The sequence below is a fragment of the Pezoporus wallicus genome, unplaced genomic scaffold, assembly GCF_028554395.1.
Source record: "Pezoporus wallicus isolate ANWC-B61680 ecotype Strahan unplaced genomic scaffold, APGP_CSIRO_Pwel_v1 contig_6545, whole genome shotgun sequence".
In the NCBI taxonomy this organism is placed as follows: Eukaryota; Metazoa; Chordata; class Aves; order Psittaciformes; family Psittacidae; genus Pezoporus; species Pezoporus wallicus.
In genome coordinates, this window is record NW_026642213.1 from 473,410 (window position 1) to 495,898 (window position 22,489).

Here is a 22,489-nt window from a genome sequence, read left to right on the forward strand (position 1 = left end):
CCCAGGGAGCTTAGAATGAAAACTGGATTTCATCCATAAAACTGTAAGGTTTTAAGCTTGCATAGTAAAAGGAATCAAGCCAGCAGCCATTCCACACACATGCATGTCAAGATGAATCCAGCACAGAGCATGATCGGATGCCACACACTTTTCTAAATTTTGTACAGAACTGATGCTCGAGTACTAACCTTTACAGTTCTATCAGTTTGAGAATTGTTTTCAAAGGCAATGAGTCAATCAATCAGCAAACAGTAGAGTGCAGATGCTTTTATAGCACGCAGACAATCCCCTCGAGCCCTCCTACACCCACCCCCCTGCACCTTACAATGTATTAAGCTTCAACCGGAATAATTTGGGATTTATAAGCAGTAATAACCTTCGTCGCAGTGAAACGTCTTTGAATTTTTCTACGAAATCTTTACATCAGAAACGCCGCTCTGTGTCACGTAGCTCCTGCTAGCCCGGCTGTCACGCTGTAAAAATAAGATCTTTATTATTTTCGCTACAAGCCTGCGCGATGCAGTCTGGCGAGACAGAGACTCCCGGCGCGACCGCGCCGTACCCCGCCCGCAGCCCATCGCCCGCTGAAGGACCCCGTCCGGGCCGGCGCTGAGGTGGTGCAGCCAGCCCCAGGGACGACATGCCCCCACCGCTCCACCACCTCCTCGGGCGATCTCTGCCGTCTGCCCGCGCAGCTGCAGACCTACGAGGAGCAGCGTGTAACCCTGGTGACGCCGCATCACTGCGGGGACCCTCCCGGGGCGGGAGCCAACCTCCATACACACCCTCCCCGCCACCACCCCCCGCCGGAGAAGTTAAGATACCCCCGCCTCCCCCGTCAACGGCTCTTCCAGTCGCGACCCGCGATTGGCCACACGTTTCAATCCCGACCTAGCTCTCTTTTGTTCCGATTGGCAAGATCTGCTGCCTGTCTTCGCAGGAAACCCCGCCCTTCTTTTTTATCCCGGCCTTGCCTCAGCCTTGTCTGCTTTCCGTCGTCTGCCCCCAGTGTTTGCAGTCCCTCCTACGGCTCTAACCTCTCCTGTCTCTCGGGTTTCTGCGGTGTAGTCGGGGGCGGTAGCCCCCCGCCCAGGCACGGTCAGTGAGCACAGCCAGGCAGCCGCCCGTGCGCCCGGCGGTGCTGCTGGAGCGCAAGAATAGCGGCGCTTCACGGGCAGAGATCCCCCCTCTGCTCTGCTCCCCACCCCCGTGCGCACGAGCCTGTCACTGAGGGAGGGCACGAGAGCCCGGGAACGGCGGCGGCAGGCGCGGCACTGGGGCAGGCGGGGACGGAGTAGGGCTCGGGGACAGCGTGAATCATCTCCCACTCACTCCCTCGCCCACCACTGACACCGCTCGCTCGCTCCCTCCCTCCCTCCTTCTCCCCCTCCCTCCCTCTCTCCCTCCCTGCCGCCTCAGTCTCACTCGTTCTCTCTCCCCTCCCCACCTCTCCCACTCACTCTCTCCCCTCCTTTCCTCTCCCACTCACTCTATCCTCTCCTCCCTCTGTCTCTTTTCACTCTTTCCCCTCCTTCCCTCTTCCCTCTCGTTCCCCTGTCTCCCTTCTCCTCATCTCCTCCTGACACTGCACTGCAGCTGCTCCTCCAGCCCAGTCCTGCTCGCTTCCCTCCCTCCTTTCCCTTCCCTCCCCCCGGGTGCCAGATAAACAAGGCGTGCAGCATCCTCGACAATCCAGAGCTAGGTCTACGTTTTCGAAAAGGACAAGAGAGCGGGACTAGCCCCCTCCCCTCTTCCTCCTCCCCCTTCCTCCTCCTCCTCCTCCCCCTTCCCTCCCTGCCCCCCCCCCCCCCCCCCCCCCCCCCCCCCCCACCACCACAGAAGGGAAGAGACAATTCTCCTCCGAGCAGCAGCAAACATGATGGCGGCAGCTCCCATCCAGCAGAACGGGACCCACACCGGGGTTCCCATAGACCTGGACCCCCCGGACTCCCGGAAAAGACCGCTTGAAGCCCCCCCCGAAGCCGGCAGCACCAAGAGGACCAACACGGGCGGTGGGTATATTCTCTGTCACCTCCCCCCCCCCCCCCGCCCAACACACCCACCTCTCTGCTTCTCTACCTGCCTGTCTGTCTTGCCCCTTCCCTCCCCCCCAAACATTCCCATTTCTCTAATGTTATCATTCATCAAAATGGCGTCGGTTTTCAGCATCTACCAGTCTTTTTATTTAATATCCACGCTGGGGCTGCACAGCCGTGACCCTACGGAGACTAGGAGGGAGCACAAGGGGCTTCTGCAGCCCGGTTATCTCCCTTGCCCGGCTAACGATGGGTGAAAATAAATGGTAGCTGGAAGGAGACTGCAAACGCACTACCCTCCTTTCACATCCTCTGGGTCGCAAATTGAGTCTCAGCCTTGCCGTGCGTTTTCCTCCTCCTTGGCCTCGCTTCTATTGTCAGCGCGTACGCGGCGTGTGTTCGCTGTGCTGGGGGCGAGGGCTGGCTGGCGGTGGGGGGGGGGGGGGTGTCGCCGCTCGGCTGCGGGAACGCGCTAGTTAACATCCTGCCTTTCCTGGAGGATATGAGTTATAACGGGACCAGCACCTCCGCTGTCCGTTTGCGCTGGAGTCGTCATAACAATGCATCGAGGCAGAGGTGAATTTATTTGCCCAATATTAAGGGCAGCGGTCTGACTGCGTGGTTCAGCCGGCGATGTTCATACGGGTGGGCACGGCTGTAGCACACAGGCACTTCTAGAGACGCTTGTAGTCTCTGTTGAGAGACGTAAGGTGAACTGAGATCGTTCCTTCTGCCTAGGGGAAAAAAAGCAGCAACTTTGTGAAACAGGTTTCATGATAAGAATCTTTACATCCATGCCAATAGGACGTTTCCTTAGTTCCTGGGGAGAGCCCAAGTCTGGGGAACCAGCGTATCCTAATTGACTTGCACTTTTCCGAGCCGGTTACAGAAGGTCCTTAGACTTAAGTGTAGCTGGATTTAGAAGTGAGGTGAGGGCACAGACAATTGTGCGGTTGCCGAATCAGACGGGGAAACCTTCTCCCCCCCATCCATTCATTCTGTGTATTTTTTTCCTCTTCCGATTGTGAGCTTTAACGCTAGTGGTGGGTAGAGTACTGGCATTGTCGATCTCGTCACCTTTTAAGTGTATTTAAAATAAGTGACTTAGGCTTTTGATCAGTTGGGAAAAATTCTTCTTAATGTCTTTTAATTAATGAGCTTAAAAGAGATCGTTGTCACTTAAGAAGTGCTAAAGGAATACATAAGGATTACTTAGGCAAGTGATTCCATCCGCACCATGTTGAGTTGTTTTCTTGGCAGTGTCTGAAATGCTTGGAATAAAACACCACATTTTGGGTGGGTTATTTGGTAGCAGAGTAGTTGTTTTGCTTACTTAAGAAGAATGCAGGCAATAGCTAATTGCTATTCTTATGTGTTTGCTAATGGCAAACAAATAGCCCATCAGAATTTACAATTCATTCCTTTTTAGTTTGGCATTTCTTTTGCAGTATTTTCAAGCAAGGTTGTAGTTGTCACTAGTCGCATTTTCATGCAAGGCTTTATTTTTTTTTAAAGGGGTCTGATAATTTCATGCTGTTGTTGCCTTTGGGGAAAAAAAAACACCACCTTTGAAATATATTTTTGATCTTATTCTTTTACAAAACTAAGGAATCTATGTGGATTCTTTATTTTGCTTTGAATATATATACATATTTTAAAATATTAAAGTTATAGTCTAAACCTGTCTTGTAGAATAACACAACTGGTTAGATGTTACGTCTTTGAATGCGTGCATTTACATTTTGTTTGTTTGTGGGGCTGGGGAGGAAAAATCAAAGTTTGTAAGCCATATTAACCATGCATATCTCAATTTTTCAGAGGATGGCCAGTATTTTCTAAAGGTCCTCATACCTAGTTATGCTGCTGGATCTATAATTGGGAAGGGAGGACAGACAATTGTTCAGTTGCAGAAAGAGACTGGGGCCACCATCAAGCTGTCTAAATCCAAAGATTTTTATCCAGGTAGGTGCAAATATTAGCTAATTCTTTCTTTATGAATCCCAGGGGATGTATGTGTGTGTCATTGTGTTTCATATAGTGACGACTATGCTACCAGTGCAGCTGGAAGCATTATATTCTCAGAAAAGTATGTTACAGAGTGCAACAGTGAATATAAATGTTCTGTCTTGGTTTATGGAATGGGCTGGACACTAACTACTTTGAAAAAAAGTTTAAATATGTTTACAATGTTTCTGCAAAAGAATATTTTCATTAGCATTCACTGATTTGTTTTTTAGCTTAAAAAAAAAAAATCTAGGTTTAATGAACCAACTTGACAGCTGGCGTAAAAAATAATTGTTCGTTTGAAGTTTCCAGACATTGTAATGACAATTAAGCTAGAATCAGTAAAAATGAGAGGCCGCTTCTTAAAGAATGGGCCATTTACTTTAAATCCATTATGTACCTTCTTTCTGCTTCACCGCTTTGTTCACTGGTTCTGGATTGAAGTAAAGAGGAGAAGTGCCGTTCTCTAAATATTCTTTTTATTATGTTTATCATGATGGTGGAAGAAAACTACTATAGAAGTGAAATACATTGGCTAAATAATAAAATGAGTACTTTATCAACTGTACTAATGTGCGAGAAAAGTATTTTAATATTTACATATAACAATAATAAATGCATTATTTATCATTTCTCTTTTATAAGATTTCTGAAGAGGGAATCATATAATGATATACAAGATTTGAGCTTCTGCAATCGAATAAATTTTTCCCTAAAGATGAACAAATTAGCATTCTGTAATTGAACTTTGTTCTAGAGGACTTTTTAAAAACTGGTACAAAATAATAACATAGCTAACACTTTTCGGTGTTTTGATTTCGTTATTTTGAAGAATAACTGGTGATTTAGGTTCGAGTTGGCTAGCTGCAACAGACTTTTTTCTTTTGGAAAAATAAGACCAGCTTTGCATTTGATCTAGTTTAACAAGATACCTGAATTCTACAGAACAGTAGAGGCAGTTGGGTATGGATGTAAGCAACACAAACACTGGAGCATTTAGCTTTCCCATCCTCTAACTTCAGCGTCAGGCAGAAGTGGATAGTTTTTTATTAATGGAGAGATTGTGGTCTATTTACAGTGATGATTGTTGATGTAGAAATTTTAATGCACATGTTGTATGTATCCTTAATGCATGTAGTTTGTAATACTTAAATGTCAGATGTTAAAGTGATGTATGTAGATTTTTCCTGTTAAAAGATACAGCTAATGAACTGGTGCTTGTTGCCTTTGAGGTTTGGAATTTTTTTTTCTTTTAGAAGTTAGAAAAAATGATCCTTTATTTTGAAAGGTATGTTAGGGTAGGAAAAAAAGATCAATGTGGAATTGTAAAAAGTCTTAGAAAAAATAAAAGCATTCAGAAGAGCCTGATTGCAGAATTAATAGCATAATCTGGATAAAGAGCCGCAATAGTAAATTAAATTCACTGTCAGTAGATGAAAATGAAATAGATTTTCTGCATTATACATGAGGTGGTATCAGATATGCAAGGATGTTACAGAATATTGGTGTTTATGAAGAATATTCCAAATACCAAATTACAAGCCTTTTCATTTTACTACAGTTTATTTACACTCACTTGGAAAGGATGCTGCAAAGATCAGATCTTTTGTTCAGTGTGCTAGCAGAGTTCTGTTTTCTGATTAAATTAGAATTACATATTTTTTTGTGTAGTAAATTGTAAAGATACAGCAGTAGTAGCAGACGAACCTTTGAAAAATAAAAATTGGCAAGCTAGAATGGCATGAGTAAAAATGTGACAAACCCATGCTCCCTTAAAATCACTAGTAATATAAATAACTAAGGCAGAGAGGCTTAAGCAGTTTCACTGTAACAGGTGCAAATGAAGTTCAAGTTTGACTTCATACAGTGCTTTGAATTTGCAGCCACGTTGCATCATACAGAAAATGAGTGTTTTAAGGAAGTTGGCGAGTGATACCTGCTTAAGTGTGGAACAGGGATGGGAAATGGATTACAGTGTGGCTAGCTCTTGTTAGTCTATTTATGTTTGACCACCAGCCCCAGGAATTTCTGGAGGTCCTGGCATTCCCTGAGCTGATGGCTTTTGGGTTTCTTCCAGGCTCTCATGCTTTTATGGCATTAGGTAATACAGACCTTGTGAAATAGCTAATATAAAGACATGGTTTGTTTTTCTTACAAAGTTTCTTAAGCAGTTACTCTGTTTTCCTATTAGGAGGTTACTTAGTCTGTACCTCTGGTGTTTGTGACTGTAAGTGTATTTAAAGTACATTTTGCTATGGAATGTTCTCCTGCTGAAGCTTCTGTGAAACTTTTCTTTCTGAAAAGTTTTAGATCAGTCCGAGTAAGTTCTTGTTTGGAAGGGCGAAAGTTGGTTGTAACACATAAGTTGTGAATAGTTCTGTGATCTAATAGTGTTCTTTTTTTTTTGTTCTTTTTTTTTCCTCCTCTGTGATATAGGACTTCAGTATACAGACTGATTTCTGTTGGAATTATTTTTGTGCATCAAAAGGTGACTTAATTACTGAAGAAGTATATGGCAGCTCTAATTACAAGAAATTGAAGGAAAAAAAAGCTTTGCACTAAACATCTTAGTTTACAAAAAAGGAAGCAGTATCTACAGTGTATATAAGTACATTACTGACCAGTACAGTCTTACAGTCTTACTTTTTGTTTACATAATTTATTGTTTTTCAGGTTACCAGCTTACTTTCTCTAATTGTCTGGACTTCTACAATTTGATTTTGTTACTGTGCTTAGATTTTCCCTGATTCTTTTTTGTTCAGGCTTGTTCCCCTAGATTAATGGAAATGAAATTAAAGTGGCAAAATACGTCCTACTTTTAAAGTAAATGGTGCTTATCCTTTCTGTAGAGAAGTATCAAGTGTGTATTGACTAGCAGGTTCTGGTCCAAAATTTAAACAGGGTCATAGCTATGCTACTTTAATAACATGAACTTCATAAAGAAAGTGGCTATCCTGTGAAGCTATCTTAATGTGTGGTTTTATTTTGAATAATATAAAAAAGTTTTCCTGTTGTATTAAGTTGTCATTGTCATCTCTGTTTCTCCATTCTGAATTACAGTGAGCACTGGACTGAAAGCTACTCTGGACATGTGTATTTTTTCCCATTGCAAATGCTGGCATTCACTCTCGCTTTCTCTGTCTCTCTCTGCACTCATTCCCAGTCTTTCACATGCACACACACACACAAAATTATGTTACATCGCATCATGTTGTTTATCTTGAAACAGGATCTTGCCTGGTCTGAACTTGGTGCTTGAGTGAATTTGAGCTCGGTCAGCGTTTTTCAGTTTATTGGAATATGAAGTCATATGTGTACTGAAATTAGATCATATTAAGAGCAGAGATTAATAAAGCTGTAATTAAGTGGGGTAAGGTTTTACTGTTGTTAACAATAGATTAGCTGGTTTGTTTTTATAGCAGATTTCTAATCAGTAGTGATCTAAATGTTTGGAGAATACAAAACGTAGTAGTTTCCTTCCTTGCCTTGTGTAGATAGTGTATGAAGTGTTGTGTGGCAATGCTATTTTTTACCAAGTCACTTGTATTTCATATGTTTTGTTTGAATATCAGATTTTTCTGAAACATTCATGTTTTATGGGATATAGTCTAGCTAATCTTTGTGCAAGTGCCCTTTTGAATAGTTTTTTATTCTGACCCTTAAAAACCTTTCAAATTCATTGAATGTGCAAGTAACACAACTTTAAAGGAATTTATAATTAATAAGTTAACTTCCTAGCTTCATTACTCCTGTTAAACTGTTAGGGGAACGGTATAATGTATCAGCTCAGTTCACTGTTATTATTTCCTTTATATAATAAAGGACTTGTCATGTTAACTCTTAAAAAAAACAGCTAAAAGTCTAGTAGGGAAAAGAATCTGTATTAAAGATCAGCACTTTTAATAATGAAGTAAAATACTGCTTTTTCAGCTGTAGAAGAGAAAGAAGAGTTAGAAGCGTAACAGTATTAGTTATTAGCTGCCTGTTGTTGTGGTTCCTCGAAGCTGGTTTGTCATACATCAAAAAAATGTGTCTCGCTTTTATTCTACTTTTTTTTTCTAATGTTAACATTAGCTAACTAAAGACTTCATAAGGGTGTATTTAAGATTTTCAGTTTCTGGTGGAAATATTTACTTATATGAGTAACTTTGGGGAGAATGACATTACTAAATAGTGAGTAGAGAGTTCAGAGGTGGAATCTAGAGCTGTGTAGGTTTGTAAAGTAATCACTGATCTTTCTACTTTTTTTTTTTTTAAGACCAACCACCAAAAACCCGCAAGTGTTGATTGCCAGCTGTTCAGACAGATAATTCTCAGTTGGACAGTTGTCTGTTGCCTAGTTACTGGAACAGAATAAAAGAAAGTTAGCTTGTTAGCCAGCAGATCCTTAGTATTTTACATTTAAAAGGAAGCTGAAACTGAATATGTAACTTGGTATGGTCTTCAGATTTTTACATATCGAACTCGCCCAATGTAGTATCGCTTAGCAGCTTCTCATTTGGTAAGTGTAGAGAAATTTTGAAAAGTTTAAGTAGAAATTTTGCACTGATTTCATCTACATGTGGGGACTTACGTTAATGAGTGAATAAATTTTGGCATAGTAAATGGCATTGGTTTGGAAGAAAATGCTGTGTCTTTGTCTTGTGTGAGAAAGTTTTAAAACAACTTGTGATATATTTGGAATGGTTAGGCTAACTTTAATAAATGATACAGATTATATGTGCACTTGGTTGTCGAACAAAGCATGTCTTATCAAAGAGAAATGCCATATTTAATAATTTTTAACTTTTCTTGTGATTGTTTTTGACTAATTTCCAATATAATTGAAAACCAGATGATTATGAATAGATTAGAAAGCTTATGTAGATGAAGTTGCTTCTAGTAACAGTACTGTTTTTTTGATAAAGTTGAAATTTCTCTAAAGTAATTCATTAGGAATACCTATTTAATGGACTTCTGCATTCTGGAGGGAAAAAAACCCAAACCAAAACCAAAAACCACAAACACACACTCCTCCCCCCCCCCCCCAAAAAAAAAAAAAAAAAAAAACAAAATCTAAGAAAAATAGCAAGAGTTGGTATGTACTGAAAATTTTAAATATTTCTCATTCACAAAATTTTAAATTTCCATATAATACTTCAGTGGTATTTTGCAGAGAGATCAGAGTTTTGATGGATGTTTGTCAGAACATAGGTCTTGGAGCTAATATTTGAAAAATACAAACTGTGAATGTCTGAATCCCTTCATTGTTTTCCTCTTCCTCATGCAGTAAAAGTAACATAGTCTCACTTTTCTTAGTGTGTGCAACCTGTGACAAGCAATACCTTTTCATAAATACTTCTCATTCTCGTTTGCTCTTTAATTAATTGCATTAACTTAGATATTGTCTTCAGTAGTTGACCACAGAGTTTCTTTTATCAGTGATATGTAGCTTTTTTGCCAGAGGGAAAAACCTTGGATTTAGTAAATTTGTTAGACTGGCTTTTAGAAATGGAGCATAGAGAGATTTGGGAGGAGGGCTTGCGCCTGATTGCTATCTCATTTCTGTCTTTGGACACACTTCTGGCATAAAGTTAAGCAGCATCTGTAGAGATTTGACTGGCAAACAGCTTCCTGGTCTCATCATTGCATCCTGCAGCAGGTGCAGTTAGCTTTGCAGTCCATCTTGAAAAAAGGTTGGTTTGTTTTGTAACATTTATCAGTGGGCCAATGGGAGTTAATGAATTTCAGGAGTGTAGTAGTTGTCAGTTGTTGTCCAGTGTTGGAATGATGCAGGTAATTGTGCTGGACTGGTGAGAACTGTGGCAGTGTGCTTCTCACGTTGCACTGCAGCTGCTGTTGATCTTAATTAATCTGACCCTCAGAGGCTGCAGTGTCGTGGTATAAAACACAGTACGTATTAGAAAGAGAAAGGCTGCTTTTGCTACTCTTACTGATGGTCATGTTTCTAGGTAGGCCTTTTGGTTTTCTAATTGGGTTTGCTTGACATTAGCATAAAATTCTTAATGTACTTGAATCTAAAGCTGTAATATATTTTTCCTGTTTACCAAATCTGTCTGTGAAGTAATGAAGCTGACAAAAATGTTTTTGGAGTGTCACCTTTATAATGGACTTAAAAAATCAATTTGTTTCTATTCTGACAACAAATACAATTTTCTTAAATGAAGAAAGCTATATTCTTTGCCTCTAGTATGAATTTCTGGTGTACTGTGTAGTGTGTTCTGTAGTGGGGTATGCTTGGTGCTTGTGCTGTTTAGCTCAGTCATGGGATTCTTCTAAGGATTTATGGTAATGTGGAAGCATGTAAAATTGGAATTTGGTATTTGGCAGTTGGAATAAATAAGTGTGCTGTGCATGTGCAAGACAGTTTATTGTAGGTATGCTAGTATCTTCCTGACTGTATGAGATGACTTTAGGAAACTATCAGGTTTCCTACATTCACCCTGGTATTCGGGGCTATTCTGTCTTTCCATCCCACAAAGGAAATACCAAAATGGAGTTTAGCCAGAGATCTAAATCCTGTGTTACTGATTTGTAAAGTTCTGTTCCATGCTATTTTTGTTTTGATTTCAGGGGTATCTGCATCCCAATTTGTGATTATTCATGGCATTATAAGGATTAGCAGCATTGCTTTTATTTTAATTTAAAAATTGAGAAATGATTGTCAGGATACTGCTTTAAATTTCCCTTAGATTTAACAGCCGTATTAAATAGTTTAATACATAAGATGACAATAATCTAAATTTCCATCCCCCTATATTAACTTGTTTTCACTTTAACATATTTGATAATTAATTATGGTTGAATCTGATTGGGGTTTACTTAATATTAAATGTGCAGTTCTTGATTATAGCCGAGCATTAAAATTCCTTTGCAAGTACTTAACTGGTCTGATTGAAATGTCAGTTTAAGGCAGTATTTGGAAACATGTCTATGGAAGTTAGCTCCCAGCTGTACAATGATAACATGCCTTTAACTTTTTAAGATGAATTTATGACTCTTTGCTTGAGGTAGCTATGAGTAGCTATTGTGCATTGCTCTTCTCAGCTTCTGAATTGCAATAAATTTTCTGAATTGCAATAAATTTTGTGTAGGTTTTAAGTGTTCTGCATAATTGATGAGCAAAATCAAGTCTTCTTCATGAAAGGCCAGAGAACATAGGTTGATATATGAAGTAGCTGATCTAAATAACTAGCTGTGTGACCAGCCCTTCAAAGAATAGCGTATTAGGGACCGGGTTTAAAGTTGTGTTGATGAAATGAATCATCTGGGGTCAGATGCCTTGTGAGGAAGAGACACACTTGTCAACTTTGTGTGTGTGAAAGTGATTATGTAATATTAGCATTTGTTGGATATAAAGAAGCATAAATCTCAGACAAAAATTCATATTTGCCTGGTCTTGTAGATTTTAGTTTTGAAAAGACTAAACGTCTGGTTTTCATCATTGATCTCTCGCTGCATCCTGCAGGGCCTGTCATCTCAGCATTGACAGGATCAGATGAAAAATACAATCAATGTGTTGACATTTTTTTGAGAATCAGGTAAGATTACTTGTTATACAGAGCTACGGTGAAATTCATGGCTGCTGCTAATGTGTCACCAGTTGGAGCCTTTGCATTCTCAATCATTAATTCAGTTAGATACTGAGGTTCTCTGCATGTTCCTTTGTTTCTATTTTAAAAGCACTTTTTGTGCCTTGCTCAGTGCCATTTAACTCTCTTGTTATTTCCCACGTAAAGAGCTTCACACGTTTGTACTGTTTTCCTCCACTTCATAGAGTGGCACCTCTTTGCTTGAATGAAGAACCATAGTTCACACCTCCAAAACTCTTGGAAGATTTGTATGTACATGTATTTTATTTTCAAGTAGTGACTTTACTTTTTAGATTCTTCATTGGCAATAGGGGGAAGAAGGCAGCAGCAATTTCTTATCTTCTTAGTGTGTTCTAAAACTCTGATCTTCAAACTGTACATGAAAAATTACAAACATTTAAATGAATATACAAGTGCAGAGTCTTTCTGTAACATAAATTATTGAAAATATTCATATAAAGTCATGCACCAGAAAAGTAGGGAATGGCATGTGTCCATTCACTTGGCTTTGTTGAGCATCCAGTGTGCTTATGGAATTAAAACTATATCAGAGTGTACTCCCAAAATGTTGGGCAGTTAAATACCTGCTGTGGGCTGTGTGAGAAGGGGGAGAACAGACCAGTTAGGCCACATGCAGGGCTGGAGCTTGATCCAGCTGAGGTTTAAGTTTTGTCCCTGTGATCTGAAGTTAGGAAATGCCAGAGTGCAGGTAAGACAGTGTATAGTAGTAGTAGCAGCAGAAGCAGCAATTCAGGTGCTACAGAAGAGACTGCTTTGGCAGCAGTATTGAGCTGGTGTTAAAGAATATTTATGTTTTTTTGTGATCTGGCAGCCTACCAACAGTTTTCCTGAGAAACACATGCAAGAAGAGGGAAATAGGTGGCTTTTTAGCAGGTTATTGACCTGGATTTGAAGAAAACTTCTGTGGAACAAGAGAGACCCTTCTGGCATTCTGTCAGCTGGTTTTCAGAGGTCTGCAATGAAACTCTGCTACTGGATGCCTTAAAGCTCTATAAAAATGATACGTTACAATGAGACCTGTTAGAATGTGTATGGGCCTTGTTTTCTGTCTTGCATGTGCATACGCACTTTATTCTTTTTATGTCTTCTACTTGCTGTATTAGATGGACACTTGGTGATTCTGTCAATCTAAAATAAAACTTGGATTCCATAGAATCTTCTTATTATATCACTTCCTAACTTCTGAGTTTTTTATTGTGCAGTACAGCTCCCCTAAGGGTGCCAGCTGTTGAGATTACTTTTCCTGAAGCAGCATATAGTTTCTAGCATAGTAAAATGGTAAAAAAAAAGGGAAGTGTTAACTCTACAAAGATTTTATCTCTTTGTTTAGATTGGTAATGCCAAGTGCTCATCTAGTATTTGCACTGCTTTTAACAATAATATACGTACTTTATAATTTTATAAGATGTTCTATGGATTTACACCTAGGACTAGCTGTTCTAGTAAGTGCTAACTTGATACATTACATGGGTAAGTTTTTATTCTAATTAATTGATCCCAAATAGCCGGGAAAAGATGGGATGATTTTGTACAATGAGCTGGTAAACTCTTAGGACTGAACAGGAAAGAACTTTTATAAAAAGGAAGTTACCTTGTGTAGCTAGTAAGCCCTTCTTTTTACTTGAGTTCATCATGAGGTCTTTCCCTGAATAACAAGTATTTAGAAGAAGGAAACAAATGATTACATAGGTAGCCAGATTTTAAATCACATTGTTAAACCCAGTGTTTTTTAGGTGTATGTAGAAATCCAGATGTAATTACAGGCCTTAGAGCTTTAATCTTGCATGTTCTTGATGGGAAAAATCAGGCATAAACCTCCTTGATTTCTTGTACCTTTTAAAAACAAAGCCTTCTCAGTTGATGGAAGTACTTTTTAACCTTCTAGTCTTAGAGACATAGCGTGGACAGTGGTAGCAATGTCAGTGTTTTGAGTTAACGTATTAATTTTCATTTTTTTTTTCAGTTTTTAAGTTGTACTAGTTATTCTTTTGTTTCTGTATTACCTTTGCCAATGGCTCATGTTTTTGATAGTACTTACTACTTGAAAGAATGTGGGTTTTGATGTTCAGAAGTAGTTCTAGTTCTGTCCATCACACTTCATTAGCTTGACACTTCCTCTTTTGAAGGGTGCAGATATGTGAAGGGCAAAAAACTTAGTCATTCATAATTATAAAATAATTACCTGATTTTTCCCTTCTCCAGCACACAAGCATATGTTCAGAATGAGAAAAAATAAACTCATCCATTATTTTGTCATTTTTTTAATGGAAAATCTTACAATGTGCAAATGACTATCATGCTTTCAGTGTTGACTAGTACAGGAACTTGCTAAGTTTCATCTTGTGCAAAATCCTTTCTGTATGTTTTCTAAAGAAGTCTCTGCTTGTAATTTTGGCAGCTTTGTATTGACTGTCTGAAGATCACTGATTTTTTTTTTTTTTTTCCATTTTTTATTTATCTTGAAATATTTGGCTTTTTACTAGAATGGCTGGTTCTGATTTGTGAGTCTTGTTTCTCTCAGTACAGACTTTAAGAAGTGATGAAAACAATTTACTAAGGATTGTGGTATTTCAACTGCAGTTAAATGTTAATGCCCTTTTCCTAAAAATATGCATGCAGTTAAATGGGCTCCTAAGATAATGCAGGGATTGTTTGAATGTGTGTATGAGATACGAATAGGTGATTGTAATGCCTTTGATAGTTGTAAGCTCTAAGGTGTCTTAATTTGGATGTTTTTTTCCTGTAAAAGATTCCATGAAGGCAAAACCGAGAAAGCATGAAGGGCTTTTGGTGTAAATTAGAATATATTAGTAACACTGGTTTTGTGTGATGAGGCTTTTATATTATAAAGTATGCTTACTTGGGAGGTGCAGATAAGCTGATGATGGCTATCTGATATTCAAGTCAAGTGTTCTTAAAACTAGAAATATTTCAGGAACTAATATAAATTTCATATTTCTAGTATGACCTGTTTCCATTGGTCTAGAAAGAGGTGTAATGCTGCAATGCTATTTAGAAGGAGAAGTTCTATTAGTTATCTACTGAATTATAATTTACTGGCAAACTGAGAGAGAATGATGGCATAATCCCCGTTTGTAAAGAAACGTGTGATTTGTAGTGCAGATTCAGATCCATAGATATTCTGGAAGCCTCTTAGGTAAGTCTCTATGTAGAGGAAAAGACCCAGATACCTTAGGTCATTTGTGTAGACTTTATCTCTCTGTATTGATTGAAGTTCCACTCTAAGAAAGTTCTGTTGTGTTAATCCCTTCAGAGTGCAGCGGTTTTCACGTAGCATTTTAATACTGGGTTCTGAAGGGACTGACACTTCCCCAGTTTCTTTTTCCCTTGGTCAAAAGCAGTGGTTTCCATATTAGGTTTCAGTATAGATGCTTCTTCTGGGTAGAAGTAACTTACTGGTGTCATTTGATTCAAGGTGTGCGATGTCCCCTGCATTTGCCTACTTCCATGGGGGAAATTGAGAAATCTTGCTAGACAGGCCATCTTACAAATGATGAAGATCATTAGTAAGTTGTATTTCACAAAAGAATACTATGTATTTGCTGCTTATTTTTGAAAATCCAGTGATTCAGTCTCAACAAGAATTTAATTTCTATTTTTAATCTTTATTTTTTTTTTTAGAGGTCCACATTTTCCTTCTGCAAACCTTTAAATTCTGAATCTCAGAGTTCAGCATGTTCTAAGTGCTGGAAAATTTATAGTTTGTTTCATAAGCAGTTCAAAATCCATCTTCTTATTTTACTTCCACTTTTAAACTTAATGTTCAGAATGGAAATTCTCCCTGTAATATATAATTTTCATTCTGATAAATTCACATTTTGTGGTAAGCAAGCCTTCCTATTTTTTGATAGGATGAAGATTTCAGAAGTAATCAAAAATTGATTCACTGTTTCCCATGTTTTGTTTTGCATGAGATTGTTGTTTTTTAAACCCAGAAGGTAACTCATTACAACTTAGCTGTTTCCTCACACACCCCTCTCCCCCAAATATTCCACTGAACTTGAGCATTGCTTACAGTTGTTCAAGTTCTTTATATATGTGGGTTATTATAGTGAAATACTGGTCTTCCATCTTTCCACTGCTGATGTGCTACTTGTTACAGAGAAAGTTGTTACTTTCAGCAAAACGGAATACAAATTCTTTTTCTTGTTTCTTGAGTATAAGGGCTGAAAATGAGAATTTCTTTCATATTTGCCACTGCCTCCCAGGAAAGTGAGTGGAGACACTCCTATGAAGGCAGTAAAATTATCAGCATTTTCTGTATAAAAACATTAAATTCAGATAAGTATTGAATTTACATGAGGTGAAATATGCATCCAGTCTACATAGTCTCATATTTGGTGCTTTCACATAGGGATAGATAAATAGTAGTGTATTATCACCAAAAAAAAAAAAAAAAAAAAAATTCTGCATATGATTCCAATTTATGTCTTTTGGTAAAGGACTTCTAAGGGTTTTCCTTTTTTCTAGCACAGGAATGTGTTTTTTGTTTTTTTTTTTGTTTTGTTTTATTAGTCTCGGGATTTTTTATTCTTGGTGCTTGTCTGCAGTAGTCAGCATTTACTGCTGCGTTTTCATTTGAGGAATGATGTGTTATCTCACCATTTTCTAGCCTTTCAAACAATTGTAATTGAGCTTTTCTCTGTTGGATATAGCTGTTTGAATCTTTATTTGGAGATGTCTTTCTTCCTACATTCAATTTTAATATAGTCAAGTAAGCAATGGATACAGGAATAATGCATGGGCTTTGGTGAAGATCTTGTAGGATGCCTTTTCAGTTATAAAAAGATGTTCATGAAAACCAGGTATATAACACATTATCAGTATCAGCTTGCCAAATATGCATGTTCTCCCCTTTCGGCATAAGAATTTTTTTATCTATTCTTTATGGCCTCTTTGAAAGAAAAAAAATGCATTGGTTTACAATTCTTTTCCATTTTTAGTGTAGAAATGCCACTGTTTATTAATGCCAAAAGTAGGACAAACTGTAGTGTATATAATTAATAGTGTTTTGTAGTTGTCTTATTCTTTGTCTTTGCTTAAAAGCGTGGCTGGATTTTCTGTTATTAAAAGAATAATTCCATATCTTTATGTATCGGCTGGCTTTTTATTATATTTGTAAATCTGTTCAGTAATTCTGTGTAGGAAGATACTGGCTTTATGTCAGTGTGTGCCACTCTTGCTGGAAGGTCCATTTTGAAAGAGGGGCATTAGATCTAATCCTGATTCAGTTACAAATCCTCTTCAAACTAAACATTTTCTAGAAACTGTTTCCATTTGCAAATAATTGCTCTTGTTACACACATGTTGTTTTTTTTCGGTTGTTCCAACATACTTGACTTTAGTTTTAAAAGGTGTAAATCAAAATTCTATAAAGTATGGAACTGATAGAATTATCAAAAATTATCTATAAACAATTAGTGAGAAGGATTCTGTAATTAAAGCTCTAATCTGAAACCTTAAAAGGCACTTTTTAAGAATAAATTTGAAGCAAATATTGGCATTTTCACTTAAAAATAGTAATGAGGTCATATTGTCCTGTTTTTGTTCATTATTATGTAAAATGTTTTGACATCTCTCATAAGGATTGTTTGGACTTTATCAGGGAGGAGACTGATGAAGTATGTATGGAAGAACTTGATGTTAATTTAAAAACAAACAGGAGAAAAGATTGTGGTGGCTCTTATTAAACTCTTGTGTGTTCATATTTATAACGTAGTCTGTGTTTTTAGAATAAGACAGCATGTTCAAGAATATAACTGTTCTAACTATTCTGTGATTCTGTATTGGTATGATTTGCTTTCTGTTGAAATAGTCATAAAAGAACCAGCTACAATTTGTGGGATCTAAGGAAGAGGGTAGAAAATGCAGTTGATGACCGAGTGGTGTATCTTTACCTTTGTTTTGTACTCCTGAACAAGGTCGAAAGTATTTGCAATGGCTGCTACATAGTTATTTGGCGACTAAGGTATTAATTTTCATGTCCCTTTTTGAGTTGCAAAAGGAGAGATTAAGATTATGTAATGTTTCATGGTAATTGTGTGAGCTCCTTGCTTACGTATACAAAGAAATATAAAAAAACCCAAGAAAATCCCTCTGAACAGCTGAAGTGACCCCAAGCACCAACTAAGGACTCTGAAATTAAATATATTAGGGCATGATTTGTATTGAACTGCAGTAGAATATATGATTCTGCAGTAGTGATTGTTCTGAGTTAAGGTCAAATTACATATGAAGAAGGGATGCAAGTGAGGTCTGTCTTCACTGCAACTGATGTCCGCACATGTGCAATTTCACAGTATTTTTTTTTTAATCACATGCAAAACTGGGGGAATGACTAAGTTGTTTTATTTGTCCATTGTCAGTTAAGACTTAGTATGTCAATAAGTGGATTAAAGACTTGAGAAGAAAAAAAATTGAACATACTATCTTTGAGAAACTTATTCTTACTATTAGTATTCATTTTGCAATTTAGTGTTTTACTAATAAGGAAGCTCAAACGTTACTTAAACATTAGAAACATTTGTTTGAGTGTTTTTTGGCTTTTTTTTTTTTAAATACATGTATTGTGCTGCATTTTAAAAATACAGTATAGGTTGACCTGTATTATAAAAGATAGCATTTTCTATTTTCAGATAAAATCGTGCATTTTGACACATTATTTAAAAACTAGAACAACTCTGCATATGAAAACACAAACTGTGATAATTAGATACGCCATATGTGGTAGTTAAGTTGGCATATATCTCAAATGGCATGCTTAATGTGCTGTATTACTGGAATTAGTAATTTTGCAGCTGAAGGCTGTTAATTCTGTTACACTGACTCCCTCTCATGAACCTGTAGGTAATGATGGCAGACCTTCTTCTTTGCAAAGCCTTGCTTCTGATAACTAAAAATGCAGTTATAAGTTGCTATATTTTTAGGGTAATCTGAGTACCGTGTGCTCCCTGTGATATTTATAGTGTTTCTAGCTACTTCAGAATTCCAAGACTTTTTAAAATAATGGTACAGTTACTATTGAGGGATGGCCAGAATATGTTTCTTGTAATAAATTGTCTGTAATGAGGAAAGAAGGAAGGTCTGTTTTTCCATATTCCATATAACTTGTTTGTTTTTTTTTTCTCAGTGCAGAATTCTCACTTTTTAAGATAAGGTGAAAAATATTTCACCCTAAGCTCTTGAGAATTGTTAATGGTGATTAAAATCCTCACACCTGGCCTTTCCACACTGTGCAACTAGATAGAAATCACTGGTCACTTGACAGAAATGGCAAGAGAGGAAAGCAAGACTTCTGAGTACAACCAGGTATGGCTGGGATGGAGTTAAATTATTTCTCAGAGCAGCTTGTATGGTGCTAGCTAGGTTTTAGATTTGTGACCGAAAAAGTGTTGAAAAGATGCATGTTTTAACTGTTGCTGTGCAGTGTTTGCACAGTGGCGAGACCTTCTCTGGCTGCCCACCCTGCCCTACCTACCCCCAGCCACTAGACTGTGTGTGCACGAGAATTTGTGAGGGGATGCAACCAGCCAGATGACCTGAACTGTCTAAAGCTGTTCCATGCTATACAACTTCATCCTACAAACAAAATGGAGGGGAGGGGTTTTTAGGTAGTGTTTTTCTCAGAGAGTAGCTGGGCAGTGGTCTGCCTGTGGGAGGTGGTAATTGATTGCCTTTGCATCACTTTATGTTTTCTCATCTTCTTTTTTTCCTTTACTTACTAAACTATTTTTATCTTGACCTATGACTTTTCTTACTTTTGATCTTCCTGTTTTCTTCCCTGATTCTGCTGGGGGGGGGTGGATGTGGTGTGGGGGTGTGGGTGGGGAAGAGTTTAACAGCTTTGTGGGTTTAGCTGCTAGCCAGGGTGATTGCACCACAGGAATTATTAATCTTGCATTGTGTTAACATTTTGCCTTTATAAAGATGGGGGGTTGGGTGGGTGGAAGGAGAGGGCACAGGACCCAAAATTTCACTCAGTTTTGTCTTGTTATACTGGAAGATGCTGCAAAGAGTTACAGAAATAGACTGAATTTACAACTCTGGATTCTGGTTAGGTCCTCATCTGTGTTCCCTTCCATAGGTCATTCTTGGGGTTCTTCTAGATTAAGTGTTAAAAATGAGTGTAGTATAGAAGACAACTGAAAAGTCTTTTGGGAAGCTAAATTCAGGTCAGTTACTAGAAAGTAGGTGTGGAAAGGACCTCATAGTTTAGGAACTTCAGTTCTCTGATGTCCTTCCAGACAAACCCATAAAATCTCATGATCATATACTTTTAAGCCTCTCCACCTGCCTCAAAATTGAGGTGATGCTGCCAGTTCCAAGCTTTTCCGCAAGAGAAATGCAAGGGAAAAGCTTTGAAGTGTCTTTACTCATTGAAGAGATGTTCTAAATTAAATAGGATAAGGATGACAAACAAAAATGTGCACTATGAGCTTGGTGCCTGTTTGTGTAAGACTGTTCAAACGAGCTGCTGGGAGCTTCTGTGGCAAGGTAGAGGAGCCATTTCTTTTCCCTTTGTAAGATAAATGTGATTTAGTAAATTAAAAGAACTGCTGTCCTTTTTGACAGAGCAATTAATAGGACATCATACTCATGCAATCATACTCTTCAGTCATTAAGTCCAATTCTAGCTTATTGCAGGTAGCTGTAATTCATAACCCCAGTCTCTGGGAGTGCTTTTTAAGACAAATAGGAATTTCTGAAATTGTATGATTTAATTAGCACTGGGATTTGCTGCTCACTCAGTAGCCTTTATTCTGGAAAAATATACATGATGCCTTTCACGAAAAAATAGTATTAAGCCTTTTAGCTTTGACAAATTCTAATTTAAGAGTCAAGTGACTCCAAGCATGATGTCACATGAAGATCTTGGCAAGTTCATAGGTGAATAATGTGTGTGTTGAAAATTAGTTTGGTTAGTAATGAAAACTGTGTTGGAATTAAGCATGGCATTCTAGACAGATTTCTATTACCTTTAAACCAACCATACTTTCTGCTAATTTGCATGAGATTTTGGTTATATTTTCATTCATGTTCTATATGCTCTCAGCCATTTTCAGGCTGGGTTCCCTTCTAATCTCTTTTCATCTTTTTCATATGAAAAATGCAACCAATTGTCTTTGCCTTCCCCGAGCCTAAACTTCACGAAATTTCAAAGTCAAGTAGCTGGAAGCCTTTAGAGTTTTAATTTCCTGTTGTTAACTGTATCTGTGCTGTGGAAAAGCACAGAAAAGCTTCCACAGAAAAGCTGTGGAAATGAGTATGTAATCTTGTACCTAGTATGTAATCTTGTAACTAGATGCTAAGAGACTTGTGTGCGAACAGGTGAGTGAGGAGAAGAGTCTAGGCCGGGTGTTTAAAGAGCATTGGCTTGTTCAGCTTTTTTACTATCGACTGTAGCTACTCTCTAACCTCTCAGTGATTGCTTTTATGGCATGTATTATTGCTGCTACTCTGGCAATGTGGATGGGGAAGTTTTAGATTTATTGCAGTTTTTTTTTGCAAAGGCAGATGGGAAATCAAAGCATAATTTTTTCAACTCTAAAAAATCTGCCCTATTTGCGAATATTTTCATGGGATGAAAAAGCTGCTTCTCTAGCTCAGTCTCGGTGAGTTTTAAAGTAGGGTTTCAAGTGTGATCTGCAGTAGGTCTTTATAAAAAGCGACAGAACTTGTGTATTGAGATGACTGTTGCATGTCTGTGCACATGTAATAATTAGGTCATTTCAAAGATGTATGTGCCCATATATATGCAGTATGGTGCTATGTTAGATATATCTTACTTTTTTGTTCTGGAGTTCTGTTAGGGCTTTTTTGTCGTTTCAGTATTATTTGTCTTTTCTTTCTTGTTCACAGTGGTTACCCAGTCTGAAATGCAGCTTGCCTGGATTAGACTGATGGTGATTTCTAGAAAATGAACAAAAAAATCGAACTGGAAAGAGAAACCAGTTTCAAGTATTTGATCCAAGCAGTGCTCAATCATTTGATCTCTAAACTCCTTGGCTAAAGATTTGTGGAAAAATCACTAACGTCTAAATTGGAGCCTTAAGAAATCCTGTGTAATCTCAGGGATTTTTTTGTGAAAGGAGTATAAAGAGGTTTTTTGTTGGTTCTGGGCCCGTGATGAATATTGTTTCATCAACTGGGTAAATTTTGGAGTTTAGGCTGGTTTAAAGCTAGATATGAGGTTTGTTTTTTTTTTTAATTTATTTTTTAATAGAAGACAATTTTGGTTTTAAGGTAGCTTTCAGTAACTTTCATAGCTTTTGTAGAGGTCAGTAACTTTTTTAAACTTTGATTTGGTTATCTTAAATTGTAGAAGTGACTGTATCTGTAGCTTTGGGCAGTCTGTAAAAGTCTGTGTATTGGGATAAAAGAAACAGTAGTAACATCTCAATAGTAACAAGAATTGCTGTCTTGATAATAGAGGAATTTTATAATAAAATTTGTAATAAAATGTGGTTTTGGATTGTGTTGCACAGTTCCACTCTATTTGTAACTGAGGGGCCATCTAGATATTTTAGTGCATAACTGGAAGTTTGGAAGTTCTGAATTCTTACAAATTTGTGTAAGAAGTAGTGCTAGGACCATTTTTATGGTTGAAAATATTTTGCAGCTCAAGGTTCCCTCACAGTATGTGCGAAGTGAGATGGAGCATGTTTTAGGTTTCTTGCAAACAACAAAATTCCTGCCTATTTCCTGAAAAAGATTATTGTCTTGACTAATCATGTAGGAACCCTGTAGGATTCCTGTGTTCTGTCTCCTGTAGAAATGCATTACAGAAATCTATTCTTTACTTTAAGGAATTTACCT

At 38.0% G+C, this 22,489-nt stretch overlaps 1 protein-coding gene across 3 annotated transcripts in view; it reads left to right on the top strand.

Moving 5' to 3' along the window:
• Window positions 1-1,796: 1,796 nt before the first annotated feature.
• NOVA1 (NOVA alternative splicing regulator 1) overlaps window positions 1,797-22,489 on the top strand; it is a 148,302-nt gene continuing 127,609 nt past the window's right edge. The window contains exons 1-2 of one of the 3 annotated variants that reach the window (XM_057428204.1): window positions 1,797-2,012; window positions 3,855-3,998. In XM_057428204.1, coding sequence (XP_057284187.1) covers window positions 1,877-2,012; window positions 3,855-3,998 — 280 coding nt within the window. In that variant the 5' untranslated portion in view covers window positions 1,797-1,876. The remainder of the gene's footprint in view (window positions 2,013-3,854; window positions 3,999-22,489) is intronic. The other 2 variants (XM_057428203.1, XM_057428205.1) reach the window with 2 other exon arrangements.